Source organism: Sinocyclocheilus rhinocerous, unplaced genomic scaffold (genome assembly GCF_001515625.1).
Source record: "Sinocyclocheilus rhinocerous isolate Xijiao unplaced genomic scaffold, SAMN03320098_v1.1 scaffold853, whole genome shotgun sequence".
Taxonomy (NCBI): domain Eukaryota; kingdom Metazoa; phylum Chordata; class Actinopteri; order Cypriniformes; family Cyprinidae; genus Sinocyclocheilus; species Sinocyclocheilus rhinocerous.
Window position 1 is genome coordinate 2,009,874 of NW_015627738.1, and position 17,890 is coordinate 2,027,763.

Sequence of the window (17,890 nt, forward strand, 5' to 3'; positions counted from 1 at the left end):
AACGCTTTGTTTTCTACAAAGTCCCTCCTTCCGACAAGCGCAGTCTGCTCTGATTGGCCAGCTGACCCAGTGCATTGTGATTGGCCGAACACCGCAAGCACTCGTCGGAAATGTAACGCCCCTTACCATAATCGCGAGCTTCATCTTTCAAAATAAATGTAAAGACAGAGCCCGAAAGGGGAACAGAGTCGCGTGACAGACACAGTGATGAAGCTGGTATGTGTTTGCAGTACACAAGCCATGGTTAAGACATCTAACTCTGTGATGTGACCCTGTCTCTGTCTCTCTCTCTCTCTCTCACACACACACGATGCGCAAAACTCTGCATTTGAACAGTCAATAGCAAATACTTAAACTAATAGCAAAACAGTAGCTGATTCAGAAGCGCCAGATTGTCATAGCAAAGTCAGAATTATCTCCTCTCCTAGGTTCATGAAACGGTCGTCCATAAAATGCATTGCTGTTCTGTTGTAAGTAATCTTAAAGATTCCTAAATGCATCTACTTTCGGAAGGCCAAATAAAGTGCTTTTGCTTTCGCCTAGAAACACACAGCGTCTCCCTGACATGGCTGCTTTAACACTAACTGCGGTTACTGAAACCATGCCTTCTTTCTTTGCGTGCACATTTGGGCTGCATTATGCTAATATTTCCACATAGTGAGGTAGATATGTGGGGCGTGTTAGAACGAGCCGTTTTAGGGGGGCGTGGCAGAGTCTTAACTTTGATAAAGAATATCTCTTTGGTTTTGAGACTTTAGTCTTTGCAACTTCAGGGATCTTATCTATGTACAATCAACTTGTAACACTCCAAAGAGAAAGGAAAACTTGAAATCGCAACATATGACCCCTTTAAGAGTACCAGTACAGAGGCCACTACATTTCCCAGACACCGTACGCCATAAAAAAAAGTGTCCATTTGAGGGCCAGTTTTCCATCACCTCACACATTTCTATCTGTCAAAGTTTCAACTCTTGTGCATGATAACTCTATCAGTGCGTCTGCTCCTCGGCCTCCTCTCCAGCACGCTGCCATTGAATTTTACAGTCTCATTACCTGTTTAAAAGACACGGGAGAGGGAAATATGCTAAAACAGAGGAGGGAAGCACTCCAGGAAAAATAAAATCCAATTGAAATGTAATGGTGAAATGTAATGGTGTTTAATATTTATTGAAAAATGTACAGAAAATGTAACGCGGTGCTTTTCGGGGCTGGCGGGATTTGCATAAATTGTTCTCTGAATGTTTTCGTCCCATAACGCACATGGAGTAGCACCGTCTCTTTGCAAAGCTGCCGCTGCATATTTAAAGGGGGTTTTGGTGCAGGTCAGAGAGTATCCCTCCAAAACGAGTGTATGTGGTCTGTGCACCGGCGTGGTCGTCTTTGGGAGAGTCTATATGCTCTGGCGGTTTCATTAAACAAGTGTCATAGCTGGACACTGAAGCATGAGAGTGCAGCTTTGGCCTTTAAATATTTAATTCTGTCGTGTTTATGGGGAGAGGGGGATGTGATTTACACGCTCCTGACAGGCTGAATTGTTGTGGAGACCTCATCAAGCGCACGGGAGTCTCTCTTTCTCTCTCAATGTCATTCCATCTGTCTCTCTCTCTTCATTCACTATGTTCATTCATGCCACGGAAACTCTGAGTGACTCTGAGGTGCAGTGAGTTCACATACATGGCTAGCAATAAACCCTATGTTGCAGTTGTGGCAAATGATGGAGAATAGTTCATTAAAAGTTATTTTTATAGACTGTACTATATTTTTGGTAGCTCAGCTTTTTTGTGTGGCAAAGTGTTTTTTGCACCAACAGGTGTAGTGTTGTGATTCTCACTATTTGTGTTACTTTGTATTGTGTATAAGACCTTATAATAAGTCTTATGTAAATATGTTCTAGAACTGTTTTAGAATGTCTCCATTTTTCAAGTAACTCTGGAAAGTCCGTTTCATTTTAATCAATTTGTTTGATTCTTTTTAATAAAAGTCAGTAATGTTCCCAGAAGTCCCTGAGCAGCATTTTGCGTCATCTTTTTTAAGTATTTGGTAATATTAAATATTTTTTACAATTGAATTTCTGCATCATTAGTTCCAAGCAGAACACACATATATATATATATATATATATATATATGTGTGTGTAAAAAAAAAATCCACAAACAAATCTGATTCATTTTAGCAAATTGTTTCATTTGGACTGTTCGTGTCAATGAACCGGCACCAAAAAATGATTCACTGATTCATTTGAGTCATCAGATGAATCAAGTGTTCCCAGAAGTCCCTGCACAGCATTAATTTTATCTTTTTGTAGCAATTTACGTTATTTTTATCTTTTTAGCAAAACTTACTTTTATCAATGTTTTTTTATTTGTATTAATTTCTATCAGTTTTTAGTTTTTGTTTTAATTTTTTTTGTGTGTGTACATGTTTTTCTTTTTTTATTAATTTCTATCACTATGTTTTTAGATTTATTATTTCGTTTTTTTATACAGCTTTCTATAAATGTTTTTTGTATTCATTTCTAGCACAGTTGTAGATTTATTATTTTGGTTTTTAATACAGCTTATCAGTGTTTTTTTGCATTCATGTCTATCAATTAGTGTTTTTAGTTTTATTATTAAGGTTTGTTTTATAAAGATTATTTTTGTATTAATTTCTATCAATTAGAGTGTTTCTTAGTATTATTTATTTTTTAAACAGCTTTTAATAAATGTTTTTTGTATTCATTTCTATCAGTTAGTGTTTTTAGTTTCATTTAGTTTTAGTTTTTTTTGTAATTGATTTTTAATCAATGTTTTTTATATTCATTTCTGTCATTTAGGGTGTTTAGTTTTATTATTTAGGTTTGTTCTAACTTGACTGTAGTTTTAACCTCTTTGAAATTATTAGTAGCTTGTAGCTTGGCAATCTGCAGTTTCAAAGTTATGCTTTTAGAGTTAAGTCAAAGTAAAGCTTTCCTTCATTAAAAAAAAATCTCTGGCATTAACATATGAACCCTGATGACAGGGATGTTAAACCCTGTTTACTAACACAGTCTATGAGTGCATGAGAGGACTGACCTGCTCCTGTCTCTGCAGGCTCTGTGTATGGAGGTGCGGGGCAGACGGAAGGGCATTTCCTCTGTGCTGAGGCTCTGTCAGAGGCTGCTGGATGGGCCTGAACAACAGAGCTCAGAGGCAGAGCGCCAGTCGCTGCAGCTGCTGCAGGTCAACCTGGAGAGACGTTGGGAGGCCATCGTCATGCAGGTCCTTCAGTGGCAGACCAGACTGAAACGCTCGCTGGGCAGAGACCAGGTCACATATGCTTTACACTACAGTTACAAGTAAACAAGATAACATACGTTGTGAATATAAACAGGGTGGTGCATGCACAGGTAGTGCTGTCTTGATATCCACACTATGGGCGGTTTAATTGTGTTTGTGGTGGAGTGGCATACTAGCATACTGTTTACTGCACACTGTGTACTGTATATTGTTTTTAAAAAAGTAGTTGTGTGCTCTGTTTGCATTATTTAGCACCTACTTCACTAAAGGAATTATGCAAATCGATGCAAACAAGCTCAAAAAACACTATTTGCATGATGCAATTTCCCATCTTGCAAATACACACAAACACCTCTTTTAATTAAACAAATTGCTTACCTCCTATTTTCCATAATGCTAAAAAATGTACAATCTATAAGTAAATTGTGTAATTCAAATATACATGGTACAGTGCTATACCAGCGTATAGTGTAAAGTGGCATAACTGTTTAGTGAATTCACCTCAGTATGTGAACAGTATGAAATGATAAACAGTAGTATTAGGGTTATTATATGTACTCTTTTTCCTGAAAATGTCCTGGCTGGGATTTCTAAATTGCCTAAAATGTCTTGTTTTTCCCCCCCGTGCTTACTGAAGGTAATGATTGAAAATTAGTATGCTATGTTGTTGACACATAGACCTTACTATGTTGGATGTTTAATTCAGCAAGTGTACATCCATCATGTCCTTAATACAGTTATTTTGCAGTATTTTGTATAAAAATGTCTTAATCTTTGACAATCCATTTACACAATATGTCAGCTAGGAGATGTTGCTTCCTAATATAACCATTATAATTCTAAAAATCAATGTTGTTATACATATTTTATTGAACTCATTGAATAGGCTTTTCAAAGATCTCCTCATATATTGCTCTGCTCAAAGGAAGCTGTCCAGGACAATTTGTTAAGCAGAAATACTCTAGTTCCAATAATATAGTGCAGCACCGCTGTAACAGTGCAATAAGAATGATGTATAAGGCAGGGAAGTGGCCACATATTATTCTTGAATACACATAGTAAGAGGACAGTGGCTAGATGTGTTCCCCAGATACTCACTGTACTGTGAACTCAATCGATTACAGGTGCTGCCAGAAATAACTGACTGTTCTAAATGTAAATTGAGTAACCCGTAGCAATGAAATAACTTGATCCTGTGTCCCTATCCTGCACTGAAAGGGAGGAAGTAGTCTCTTAAAGGACATAACATGTGCACATACCGTGTTCACTGCAATATAAAAAGACTTCCCATCCTGAAAACGGAACCCTTAACTAGTCTCTTATTGTATGTGTGGGACCGTTACAGTGCGTGTTAAACTGGGGAGTGGGCCGAGGGCTAGACTTTGCCTTTTGTCATGTAGATGTTGTGCATTCCTGCATGGCAGCAGCAGGGCTCTGGGGAGGCTGCATGCTTCATGCAGAAAAGCCCAGCAACCTGTTTGTGAGCGTCCACTCACTTACACGGAGAAGACAAATTACTCGCCCCTCGCTCAGCTTGACCTTGCGGGGCTGAAGTGCAATTTCACTTCTTTGCGGGTGCAGAAGAAAGGAAAAGAAAAATAATAGGGAGAGTTTGTTTTTGTGAATACAGTACACTTTGTGAGATGATGAAATAGCTGACTGTTGAATGCTTCAGGAGGCCTTGCTCACAACAAGTCTGGTGTCTGAAAAAAAAATCCAATCATTACTCTTTCATTTTTAGGAGGATTTTTATTTTATTTTTTTTTAAATATCATGAATTCTGTTTGAAGGTCAACAAAAGACATGATGGTTTTTAAGTTAACTTTCACCTGCTCTTAAGGGAGTGGTAAACCAGTGAAAGAGTGAGTGTTAAAAGGAAAAAAAAAAGGTTTCAAAAGAGCTTTAATTGACACTGTCAAGTTATTAGATGATTTCACTCTAAAGTTTAATAGAGTAGCAGTTTAACCTTCTACAAAATGGCAAAATGACTTTTGTAATGGCATAGCTAAAGGTTATAATTAGTCTATCTGATTAAAACATTGTGTGCTGCAGTCGGGGTACAAATGTTAGCTGAGGCAGCTAACTGAAATTATTTTTATTTGATTAGACTGATTGATTGTTCTCACAGTTGAGGGTTTTTATCATGCACTAGCGATCCAAGCCAGTACATTAGTATTTTCCTCATCAGCAGAAAGAGAATAAACAGAAATCTAATAAAAATTCATTTTATGGGATATATGACATACAAAGCAAGTGTTAGATTTGCCAGTTTATTAGATTAATGAGATAAAGAGGATCATATAAATAGACACTTCCTGCTTGAACAAGAAGCAAAGCAATTTGTGTAATTATGCCCTGTGCTGAATGCCCATATCTAAGCAAAAACGTATTTGTCATAGATTAACTTTGCATTTCATCTAATTAAAAGTCCAACTAAGTATTTCTTTGCCCCTAAAGTCTTTTCTTCTCTCCCCTACAGGTCCCTGAGAACCTAATTGAGCCTTCTCTCATGGACCTCCATGGCCAGACAGAAGACTCTTGGGAGTGGGACGAGATGGACATGACCATCTGCGATCTGGATACACAGGACTGTGAAGATGAGCAAAACCCTGGATCTAAGTCCCACCTTAATTCCCCAAAGGAGCCTTTAAGTCTCACCGAGTCATGCCTAAATGACACACGGTGCGGAGCAGCCTTGAGCTCGGCAGAATTGAATGCCTCTTCTTCTCGTGTTTATCAGGTGTACAGTCTGCCTTATGTTGAACTCTACCAACAACCCCAGTATAATCACAAATCATTCTCAATCAAATCCCAACAGTCACTGCTGAAGCGCCAGAGCATGGATTCCTCCTTCTCCTCAGCTGAATCTTTACCTGATATCCTGGGAGACCTGTTGAAGGGGAAGCAGGGGCTGCTATCGGATTCAGCCAGGAGATCCGAGAGCGAAAGTGGGATAGTTAGTGAAGGGGACATGGAGACCACAGGTAACTCTGAGGTTTGCCTGCTGTTCCAGAATGATGATCCGAAAGATTGTGTTACTCTCACCCTTCCTACCAGAGAAGATTCACTCAATGGAGACAGAGTCTCAGATGAAGACATAGACAGAGTTTTGGAGCGTGCCAACAAGTGTGCAGAATATGGTGACAGTCTAACCATTGGGCAGAGAGACCAGCGATGGCATATCATGAGAAAGAAGAAAGAGGATAGTGGAGAAAGCAAGAGGAAACACCACAAGGAGCCAGCGAAGATTCATGCCAACGACTTTGGGCTAAGCCAAGAGGCTAACGACAAATATCTCAACATGAGCGGAGATGAAGAGAGGGTGACTACACACCGAAAGCTCGAAAAGGAGTTGGCACAGCTTTCCCAGGGGTCTTCCCTTGACTCTCTTTTCGCAGTAGGAGAGTTATTCCCATCGAGCAAAGAGGCACTGACTCGTAGCACTTCCCTGGAAAGTTGGCTCGCTCCATGTAAGAGCGCAGAGGATGTGGGGAGTAAGGAAAGTCTGAGGGACATTGAATCGACTGTGGAGTCCACGGGGGAACTCAGCAAAAGAACTCTGGAACTTCTAAAACGCCTTGAGAACATCCAAAGCCCTCTTGCAATGAAGATGACACGTAGCGTCTCTGACGTAATGCTCCAGAGCAGCTCGCTGTGGCATGGGTCACGCTCGGCTGGCGCTCCCTCCTCCATTAACGAGAGCTCGGCAGCCTCTCTGACAGAGTTGAGCAGCACTGAGGACTCGTCCGTGGCGTCCGAGGACCTAGCTGTGCAAATGAACTGTTGCGTGGCTGCTGAGTCCAACGCATCCTTCCGTAAACAAACCGACGAGACCGACGCAAGCATCAGTATGGTCGTCAATGTATCCTGCACTTCAGCCTGTACTGACGATGAGGATGACAGTGATCTTCTCTCCAGCTCCACTCTGACGCTTACCGAAGAAGAGCTCGGTATTAAAGACGACGACGACTCTAGTGTAACCTCAGAGGAGGAGTACATTGAAGGTTCCCTTGCTCTTGGGCTGGATTATATAAAGGGTGAGTTTCAAAGCTGGATGAAGCCTAGATCTCAGAATAAAGAGAAAAATGAGGCAGATCTAGTGGATGAGCTGCAGTGTGGCACCATGTCTAAAGAGATCCTGTCGCCCGTTAAGACCGCCAACGATCGTAACCTTCTCAGCCGGTCTGCGCTGAAACTCTTGGAAGCCAACACTAATGGTAAAAACAAGAGCCTCAAGCAACGGGAGGTGGATGGCAACCGAAGGGACGCCACCAGGAGCTATATCAGCCACTTCGTGGACGACATGGAGAACGGCAATGTCGAAAGCACTCACATCGAAGGGAAAGATGAAGACGACGAGCTGCTGAGGGAAGAGGGAAGTCTGCTAACCAAGAAAGGGGAATCATTTAAAAACTGTTATGTGGCGGATGGCGTCAAAAGCGATATGGTGGCTGCCACCTCACCATCCTCATGCGAACAGTTGAGCTTGAGCTCCCTGGAAGGGCAGTTGAAAGGCGAGCTGCCTTGTCACAATTCCCACTGTCCCTCCCCCTCCATCTCTCTCATAGACGAGTGTTCAGGGTTAGCTGCACACACTCACAGCCGACAGAAGCAACTCGCCGCCTTTCTGAATGACGTCCACGAGAACCATCAAGAAAGCTCTTCAGATAGCTGCAGCCACCCTGCTTTCATCTCTGAAGAGGCCAAGAGCGACAGTGTCCATGACTTTGTGATGGAGATCATTGACATGACATCTGTGGCCCTGAAGACCAAAGAGGCGCAGGCAGAGCAGCCTACGGAGGTTTGTAGCCCAACATCTGTATCTCAGATCAGAGAGAAGGTCCTCGAGCACTCCCATCGAATTATCCATTTGCGCAAGGGTGACTTCTACTCCTATCTGTCACTGTCCTCGCACGATAGCGACTGCGGAGAGGTCAGCACCTGTGCGGAGGAGGACAAGAGCAGCAGCCCAATTCTTTCGAGTACGCCAGATCTCCGTGACGAAGAACCGCTCTTCGAAGCCTGCACCGAGGAAGTGTACTTGGGCCCTCCTCTCTGTTACAGCATGTCCATTAGCAAACGGCCCACGAGACACGCCGCCAAACTAATAGAGCCGGCCAGTCTCCCGAGCTCAGCACCTTCATCGGGCTGCGATGAATACCAAAAAGCACATGGTATTTCTCATGGAAGTGTAGCTGGTAGCCAGCCAGAGTGCCATAATGAGGCGCCTTATCTTAATCCTTTGCCATGTGAAACCCCGATAGATACTGTTGAATGTTTTGCAGATACTAAAATGCTTGAATCCAATATTTCCCCTGTAATGACTAAGATAAGAGTCTCTTGCTCCACTACAAATCCTTTAAAAGAGGATGGCAGCCTTTATATTAATCCCAAAATTAACTGTCCGCTGATAAGGAAGACTGATAGCGATGAAAGGGCTCTTGCTTCACAGTTGATGAAACAGAAGAACGTCGGGAAGGGGCACCGCTCTCTACAGGAAGCCAAGTCGACTCATAAACAGGTGTGTTTCGACGTTACACCGTGCTCTATCTGCTTGTAATGAGAGCGGTGTGCGTTTCTGCTGAATTCATCTCATTGACTATATATTTAAGAGGGGATTTTTATTCATTCTCTCACCCCCTTCTCACCCCTCCCCGGTGCTTTTCCCCTGAAGTGCTAATGGAAGAAGGATTTGCAGGCGTAGATTTAAAATTTTAAGGTCTACAGAACAGAATAATCATAATCAGTCAGATTATATTATGATTCATAAGCAAGAATGAGGCGAGGATCATTACTTAATTTCATGACTGAATTAGCATGTATTTGTGTTCTTTTTAAGTAGTTTTCTATTTCATATGCAAACTTCTCCCTGCTTGCTTCCAACTCTGTCTGCAAATCTTCATTTGACCTTATATTAGGCAAATTAAGTTCCTTTTTTCCAGCTAATCATTGAGACTGAAAACACAGAATAAATTTTATTAAGTAATCAATTGAATTTCAGTGTTTGTACTCATATGGACATATTGATTTCATTAAAATAGCTGGATGGTTTCATATGAAAACAGAAAGGGAACTATTATAACCAACCCCCCCATTTTTTTCTCTACATTTTTCCGTTTCAATTCTCTGTACTTTATTGGTATATATTACATTTTAATTTTTTAATGTTAAAATAATTTCTAGTATTTTAATTTAATAAGCAAAGACAGCTATTTTTAGAACATTTTAGGAAATTAAGAATTTTTGGTTGACATTTCTGTAAACACTTTTCCAGTGGAAGATAAGTTTTTGTGAAACCTGTCTGCAAACAATCATTATTTTTGCTATTTTGTTTAGTAACTTTATTGGCGCAGAAATACAAACCTTAAAAAAATTCAAAGAACAATTTTAATAATTTAATTTAACTTCATTTAAAATTGAATTTAATTTAATTTAAAAAGTAAATGTAATGTAAACTAACAAATGAACAAATTTTACAAAACAAAAAAATTATGAATGTAACATTTCTCTTGTTCTCTCTCTTCCAGCTGGCAAGGTCAGAGAGCAGCGGTGGTGTTGCGGAGGGCTGCAGGGCTCAGATCAGCGGTCCGCAGACAGATAGCTCATCTGCAGGAAGGAGTAGAGTCAGCAGCAGGCCTCAGGTCAAGGTACGTGCTATAGGACTCGCTTCAATACACACAACCTCTCCCTCCTGGCCACTTCTACCGCAACGCTGAAAAACAGCCGCGGGGTCTTTTTTCGACGTCAAGCGTTACATTGCAAACAACCTCATTTTCCAGTGCACTCCATAATGCATGTTAGCATGATTTATTAGTAGCGTGCTTTAAAATGAGCCTGTTTTGTGCTTTTCCATTGTTTGTTGGTTGTGAAATTCTGCTTGATAAAAACCCAAAGGCTCACTTCTCGATGACGCAAATGCCTGGTCTGGACCGACAGTGTTATGGTTTAAATTATAGGCCACTGTACTTTCTACATGATGACTCCTTTACCAGTAAATTGGGTTGAAAAGCATTCATTACATAACGTGGTCCATATATCCAATGGGGTTAGCTTTGGAATTGTTTTTCTCTCTTTCTCTCTTACTGTCTCTTTCTCTGTCGCTGCTGTGGCCTCATCAGCGCAGGGCTGAAATAATGAACGTGTGTCGGTCGGCAGTCATTTCTCTTGATGAAAAGCATATACAGCAGATGGAAAACTTAAACAGAGCTGCTTTCTTAGTCTCTAATAAATTTCCTGACTGCAACAATATACGACACGTTGTAATCTGGCGGAAAACACACAAACTTGAGCTAGTACCGGGCAAAATTTTGTTTTTAGGAATTGGCTACATTTCAGTTCATGAGCATACATTTATAGAAGGCAGTTCTGAATGATGCACAGCCCTGCGGCTAGCTAACACTTCACAAATATTTCTAAGAAAATGTGAGTTTTGGTGAGTAACCACCACATACATAAATGGTGAAATGATAACGGTTATATGATACAAAGGGAAGGTCATCTTGAAGATTGTTGGTAGTTGGTGAGTCGGACACATTTCAGCAAGCGCCGGAGGCTTCAGGGACACGGTAAACAGCAGAGAGAGCCAACTATCTGTCTCTACAGACACTATCATGTCAGCCCTGCGGTCATTGTGGGTTCAGCTCACACTGCACTGTCAAATGCACTGCAGTGTCACATGACACAGAGAAGACCTGAGCCAAACTAACATACATACAAATCAAATGCAATGCTTTATTGTACATATAATATCTTGGTGAATTTGAATTTAATTGTCCACAGGATGTTGATATGTATATAAATTATGTGCTGAATTTAGGTTACGTTGCTGTTTACAAGAAATGATATTTTACAATTTTAACTAATAATGTGAGTGTGTGTGTATATGTATTTGTATATGTAACTAACTATGTGAATCTGTGTGCTTTTCTTGTAGAGATTCTCTGGAAGTCTCGCCACACCTGTGTGTAAACGCTGACTTATCTAGTGGAGGCTCTCTGTGGTCTGATGTGGGGGTCTGGAACGGACACCTAAGTGGATGTTAGTGCATGGGCCATTAGTTTGGCACTTTAGAGATCTAAGTCCTTCATCCTCAGCTCCCTCATCCTCTTCCTCCTGGCTGCTTTACTATTTACCTGTGACCTTTGCCCTCCTGGTGACCACCACTTCAAGCTCCACACGAGACTGAGCTACCTCACCAGTCTTCCACCATCCCAACCCCATCTGACACTGAAAGTACACCACTGAAATACACATAAGCCTCTTCTATCATATCCCTGATGATACTAGACCTGATCAGCCAGCTAGCAACTTCTAAACAGGTTCAGCTGTTTCATGCCTAAACGTTGAGGCATGTTATTTGAGGATCGCCCCATTAATCAGTAATGTGGTCCTAATCAGCCTCGAATGAGATGTGACGTCATGGTCCCCACACTGTGAGATCACTCACGTGGAGGTTATCAAACAGGCTTCACATTCCTCTCTAGTCGACCGACGTAGCGCCACAGTTTCTATGCAACACGACGGTTGTGTGATGTTGTGTGGCATGTGATCTTTGGCAGTTTGATGCGATACCGTTTTTTTAAACTCCCTGATAAACAAAGAAATGTATAAACATTTTGTGCCTTGCAGTTACTATATTTTGTTACACACTGCTTCACCCCTGTTGTGTGTCCTGTGATCGGTGAGAAAGCAGACGTGTGGCAAGGCTGAGAATGACGAATGGGCATCTGTAAATATGTAAACTGTACGTTCAAACCCTGGTGTATAACGATGTCATATTACTTCATGGTCGTGTTACTGTTTGTGTTACGTGACGTGGATAAATAGTTACTGTTAGACTGCATGGTGAACTATGTACAAGAAAACTTCCATAAATAAACCTAATTTAATGAACTCATTGCACACTGCATTCTTTTCACATGTAATAAGTGAGACTGGGGCAAGTTGTCACAGTTTTTACAGCAGGGAATATTTCTAGGGATCGGATAAGTACTGAAAGACAGTTTCAAAATGTTAACTATGAAACAAAATGTAAGATTTTTACCATTATTGCTCAACAAAACATACAGTTCATAGAACAAATACTGACATATTGGCTTCTATATCAGGGATGTTATCGTACATGGGGTAAGTTGTCTCAATGTGAATCTGCTGTTTCTGAAAATGTATGCTGACGAGTAGCCTTATTTTGAATTAAGAAATACTATATGATGTGTTTTTTTTCTTTTCTCCTTTTTTTTTTATCTTGCGCTACAAACCTGCATTTAAAATGTATTATATCCTCGCAATATTTATTATTTTATTCAGCAAAATGCAATTCAAAAAGTAAAACTTCATAAAACCACAGAAATGTAAAACAAAAAAGTAAACATACAAAACCGAACCATTTTACCTCTGAAATTAGGTAATTAAGTAATACATAATCAAGTAATAAATTCTAGAAAATTACAACTTTTAAATGTGACAACTTGCCCCAACCTGGCATTCGTGAAAATACCCTTGTTCTGAAAGCACTTCAATCTTATAATTTCCATTATACAGTATCGTTCAAAATGCACATGAAACAGGCAACTATACATGTGTAGAAATCTCAAAACTCTTTCACCGTAGCAACATACTGTAGATAACGGGTCATATGCATCAGCTTTATGAACTTCAGCCGGTTATTTTTGTGGCTAATATGCTGTTTACAGGAAGTCCTGATGACTCTGAAGATTGTGTGATGGGCCCTCAGAGATTCAGATATACAGTGGCATCGGAACCTCTGGAACTCTTCGACAGCCAATCAAGCGCTCTCCTGATTGCGCCGCCGTGGCCTGATGATAAGCTCTCTGCCATAATCGCCCATCGGCTCCTGCAGGATTGCGTGTTTGTTGATGATGAGTGCGCGCTTGCACCGGAACAGAATCAGTCAGCGGGAATGAAAAACTCATGGAGGACAAGAAAGCAACGTGTGTCTGGTTCCTTATGAAATGGGAGTACAGTTTGTTACTGTATCTCACCAAACCAGTCACACTACAATCCAAAATCAAACGCTTTCATGATAATTAAAGGAATAGTTCACCCAAAAATTCAAATTTGCTGATAATGTACTCACCCTCAGGCCATCCGAGATGTAGATGAGTTGGTTTCTTCATCAGAACAGATTTGGAGAAATGTAACAAATGCTACATTTCTCCAAATCTATATCTTGGATGGCCTGAGGGTAATTTTGGGGTGAACTATTGCTTTAAGCACATTTCTCTGGTGAACAGTGATCTTTTGTGTTCGCGTTCACTTATTTTATTTTAAAATGAAGCAAAGACAAAACACAAAAAAGGAATCCAAAGTTCGTACTAACCCCCCATCAGAACTAAATAGTTGCAAATATGCACAGAACTGCACAGATGCAATGAAAACCAAACATTATAAAACTGTCTGACCTCTTTATTCTCGCAGTGTTTGTCCAGAGTGAACGCTTCGGATCCATATTACATTTGAGCGGGAAAGTCACATTAATGTTTAAAATACATTTTTTGGCATTGGACGATGGCATTGATAAATTAGGATGGAAATGAATTCTTACACTGTCTTCAAAACACTGCATGGTGAACAAATTATTCCCCTTTTTGCAATTAACAGGACATTTTTGTATGAAATGGAAATGGCTTTAAAGGTAGTAAAGGTCATGTGTATCGAACCATGGTGGCTTTGCAATTACAGCCAGTCAGAATGTTGATTTGGAGGCTTTGCCCAGGCATAGATGGAAAAATTAATAAGTTGAAGTCTCTTTGTTGAAAAGATCGCTGTTGATTATATGACATTATGTGACAAAGAAGACAAGTTGTGGGTGATTTTTTCCACATGAGTTTAAGTGGGATAAAAGAACTCGAGAATGACCTTCAAATGTCAGAAATGCCTTTTTAGTTTGGTGGACATGAACTGAAAACTTTATGCTGTTTAACTGTTTCTCGCTTTTGATCACATCTGCATGAAATATGCCATTTTTTCATCAGTAAAGATGCACACGTTGCCTGTACTGATGTCAGATTCACTCATTTAAATTCAATCAATTATCTTCTCTATCTTTTCACCATTTTTTGTCTTTTGTTTTATTTTTAAAGCATGCATCAATGCAAACATGCACAGGTTTCATCAGAGCGCTGGACCGCTGGCTCGACGGTGTAAGAAAGTTTGATGCGAAGGCAAGATATTAAATGTGACATGTCACCATAGCAGAGTTCTACATGTTGACAGGATGTCTATACATCACTAGCTTTTATGTTTCAAAGTAATGATAGGCCTTTAAAAGACTGGGAAATAGCATCATGGCTGTCCAGCTCAAGCTGTGAGGATGCTAGTCAGATCTGTGCTGCCAAGAAGCATTTATGGTGAATGAAATTACCTTGTTTTCTTCATTTCTTTATTGTAAGTGTTCGGTTATTGCACTGGAAAAGAAACAGAAGAGCCAAGAGCAGAATTATCAATTCAATTAGGAAGTAGAAAATCACACAGTACATAGTTTTTTAGTAATTTTGATGAAAAACATAAATATTATAGTAAAATATGTTAATTGTATAAGTATATTTAACAAAATATATTTAAATCAACATCTATATATGTATGTATTTTTTATGTAGATATATAAAATGTGATATATATATATATATGAAAATTATAGAAATGTTTGTGTGTGTGTATGCATGCATATATACAGTATATATATATATATATATATATAGATTTTATTTTTTTTATTTATTTGTACTTTTAGGGTGTTTTATGTTATTTATGTTATTTATGTTTGTGTTGTTACCCTGCTGGTGTTTACATGGGTCACACTGTTATAGTTATTTAATACTTTTTTTTTTTTTTTTTTCATTTTTCTCTTTATTTCTTTATTGTGAATATGGACATGAGGTTACATTAGGAAGATTTATAACATATTACAAAAGCTCAATTGCATTAATTTTGTCAGGTCACTACAAATGATCTAAAAATACCAATTTCTAGAGTATAATGAGTCTTATTTCAGAAATACATAATAAATATGTTCAATAATGTTCCAGACACTGTGACATTAAATGAGGCTGATTAGGACACAAATGCCATTTTGCCTCTTTTACATCTGCATTCCAGATGATCTAAAAAAGCTCTTCTCAAGCAGAAGTGTTGTGAGCTGAATGTGGCCCAGGTGTGGTTTGTGATGTATCACAGGTTTGGGGGATCAGATATCTCACAGACAGCAGCAGTAACAGGTTTGGAGAGGGTGTGAGAATCGGCGGGTGACACAGGTGCCGCCCCCATTAAAACACTCCACAATGTGCTGAGTTTGTTCATGTTATTTGTAGGTTGAGTAATTGGATTTCAAACGTGTCATCAAAGCATATTAGAAAACAATCCGATGTGAAATCACACGGCGGGTTAAAAGGCCACGTGCCGCTTACCATCGGGAATAAACAAAATCCACAATGTCATTTTCCTTTGGCCTATCCAATCGATCATTTCCACGCTTATTTCCCCTCCCCAGCTTCGTGTGTAATATCCCACAGAAGTTCATTGCTCATTCTCTCTTGATCTGTGATTCTCTTCTGCAAACACTCAGGCAATCTTTCAAAATTCATTACAGGTTTGGAGAAGTGTAAGAGACGCTGTTGCCGTGACCTTTAACCTTTGCTTTTTTAATGCAATCTGCTTCATCCATCAGTGTTGGGGAGGAAGAGTCTGGTAGAATTCATCTCTGACAAGTTCAGGAAGTATTACATTTCTGTTGCATTTGCATCCACCCACATATAATGACACGACATACAGCAGACAATATCACTGCACAACCCATGATGAATAAAGCTAGGAAATATATTAAATTAAAACTGAAAACTAATTATCATAACGTTAAAGGGATAGTTCACCTAAAATGAAGATTCCTTAATTGTTTACTTTTCCAAACCGGTATGAACACTATATGAGATCTAATGGGGTTTGCAAGTCTGAATATGTGAATGGACTGCTTTTACAATACTTTATAGTGTTTTTTTTTTTGTGTCTTTTTGGGGTGAGAACATTCTGCTAAATATCTCTTTTTGAGTTCCACAGAAGAAAACATATGGATTTGGGTCATATATGGTTTTTGAACGGCATGAGTGTGAGTAAATGATTTTCATTTTTGGGGTGAATTGTTCCTTTAAAACCCTTCCGTGTGTTGGGGTCAATTTGACCCGCACTCATTTGTCAAACTGCTCAAAATACTGGTTATTTCTTCTTGAAATTTTGTGAATATTTCTAATTCACAAAAATAATCCTCATTGACCCCAAAGCAATAAATTATATACTGTGTATATATATATATATATATATATATATATATACATATCACCCCCCTTTAAAAAAATCACATTTTGTTGCTTTGCAGCCTGAAATTAACACAGTTTTAGTTTTATCCAGCTGTATTCACTCAGTGCAACTTATACTATCCAAATGAAAGATATAACACCAACATGTCAGAAAAATAAATAAAAAAGCAGAATCACTGAGTTGGAAAAAGGAGCACCCCCTTGTGTCAGTATTCTGATGAACCCCCTTTTGCTTTCATTGATTTGAGTCAATTTTAGGAGGGGGTGATCATTTTTCCTGATTCTGTTTTTATATTTATTTATACTTTTTCTGAATCTTTTCTATACCTACTGTATACATACACACACACACACATATATATATATATATATATATATGGGTCAAATTGACCCCTAACACTATATAAATAACACAGTAAAATAGAAGGGAATTATTAATATATTCATTTATTTCTTATTTATTTTATAATTTATTTAATTAATTATTAATTTCTTTTTCACATATTTTATATGTTTAGTCTCTGACAAGCTACAAGAGCTTTTCTTTTCTTTTTGCGTGACTGTTTTGTGTTTTTCATAGTACCGATTTTTGGCAAATTGCATGTAAAACCAATGTGGGTCTTATGACCCAAATCACAAAAGTTGTACCCAGTTTTTGAACACAACAGGAGGGTTAAGTTTGATACTTACTTTTAGAAGCACTAATTATGATATAAACTTCCTAAATTGTTATGATAATCTATTTCATATCGCGTGAACACAGCTTGTAAGGTTGTTTTTTAAACATACTGTATGCCCACATTTTCACATATATGTGGAACTGAAAGGTTTCTCTAAACCGTCCTGACCATTCACTCTCTAACACACTCAAATTAAAATCAAAATAAAACATCTTGGTTAAAGAACAATGCTTTAAGCTCTACTGACAGTGTCTGTGACGTACTGTTGATTAGCACAGAAAATCATTTTGAATCACCAAAAACAAATAAAACAATAATTATGGTGCAAAACACAGCACTGGAATACATGTTAAAATACACTGTACAGCCACGAAAGCCAGACTTAAACATGATATGTGCAAGAATATGTAAAAGAGAGAAGTTCATCCACCTAGAACAGTAATTCCACTGCTAAAATGACAACTTTACACCTCAAAAAATGATTTTTTTTTTTCGATTTCAACATAAAAAAAGCTTTAATCCCTCAGAGTTTCTTCCATATACTTTCATTGTAAGTACATTACTGTAAACATCATATTTGTTTGTTTTACAAACTGATTTGCAATTTATTATCCGTCACAGATAT

The 17,890-nt window shown here is 38.9% G+C and overlaps 1 protein-coding gene across 2 annotated transcripts in view; it reads left to right on the forward strand.

Annotated features, from left to right (window-relative positions):
• Positions 1-12,130, forward strand: part of akap6 (A kinase (PRKA) anchor protein 6) — a 144,405-nt gene extending 132,275 nt beyond the window's left edge. For both annotated transcript variants that reach the window (XM_016545617.1, XM_016545623.1), the window contains exons 13-16: positions 3,072-3,287; positions 5,737-8,778; positions 9,785-9,904; positions 11,191-12,130. In XM_016545617.1, coding sequence (XP_016401103.1) covers positions 3,072-3,287; positions 5,737-8,778; positions 9,785-9,904; positions 11,191-11,232 — 3,420 coding nt within the window. In that variant the 3' untranslated portion in view covers positions 11,233-12,130. The remainder of the gene's footprint in view (positions 1-3,071; positions 3,288-5,736; positions 8,779-9,784; positions 9,905-11,190) is intronic.
• The last annotated feature ends 5,760 nt before the right edge of the window (positions 12,131-17,890 follow it).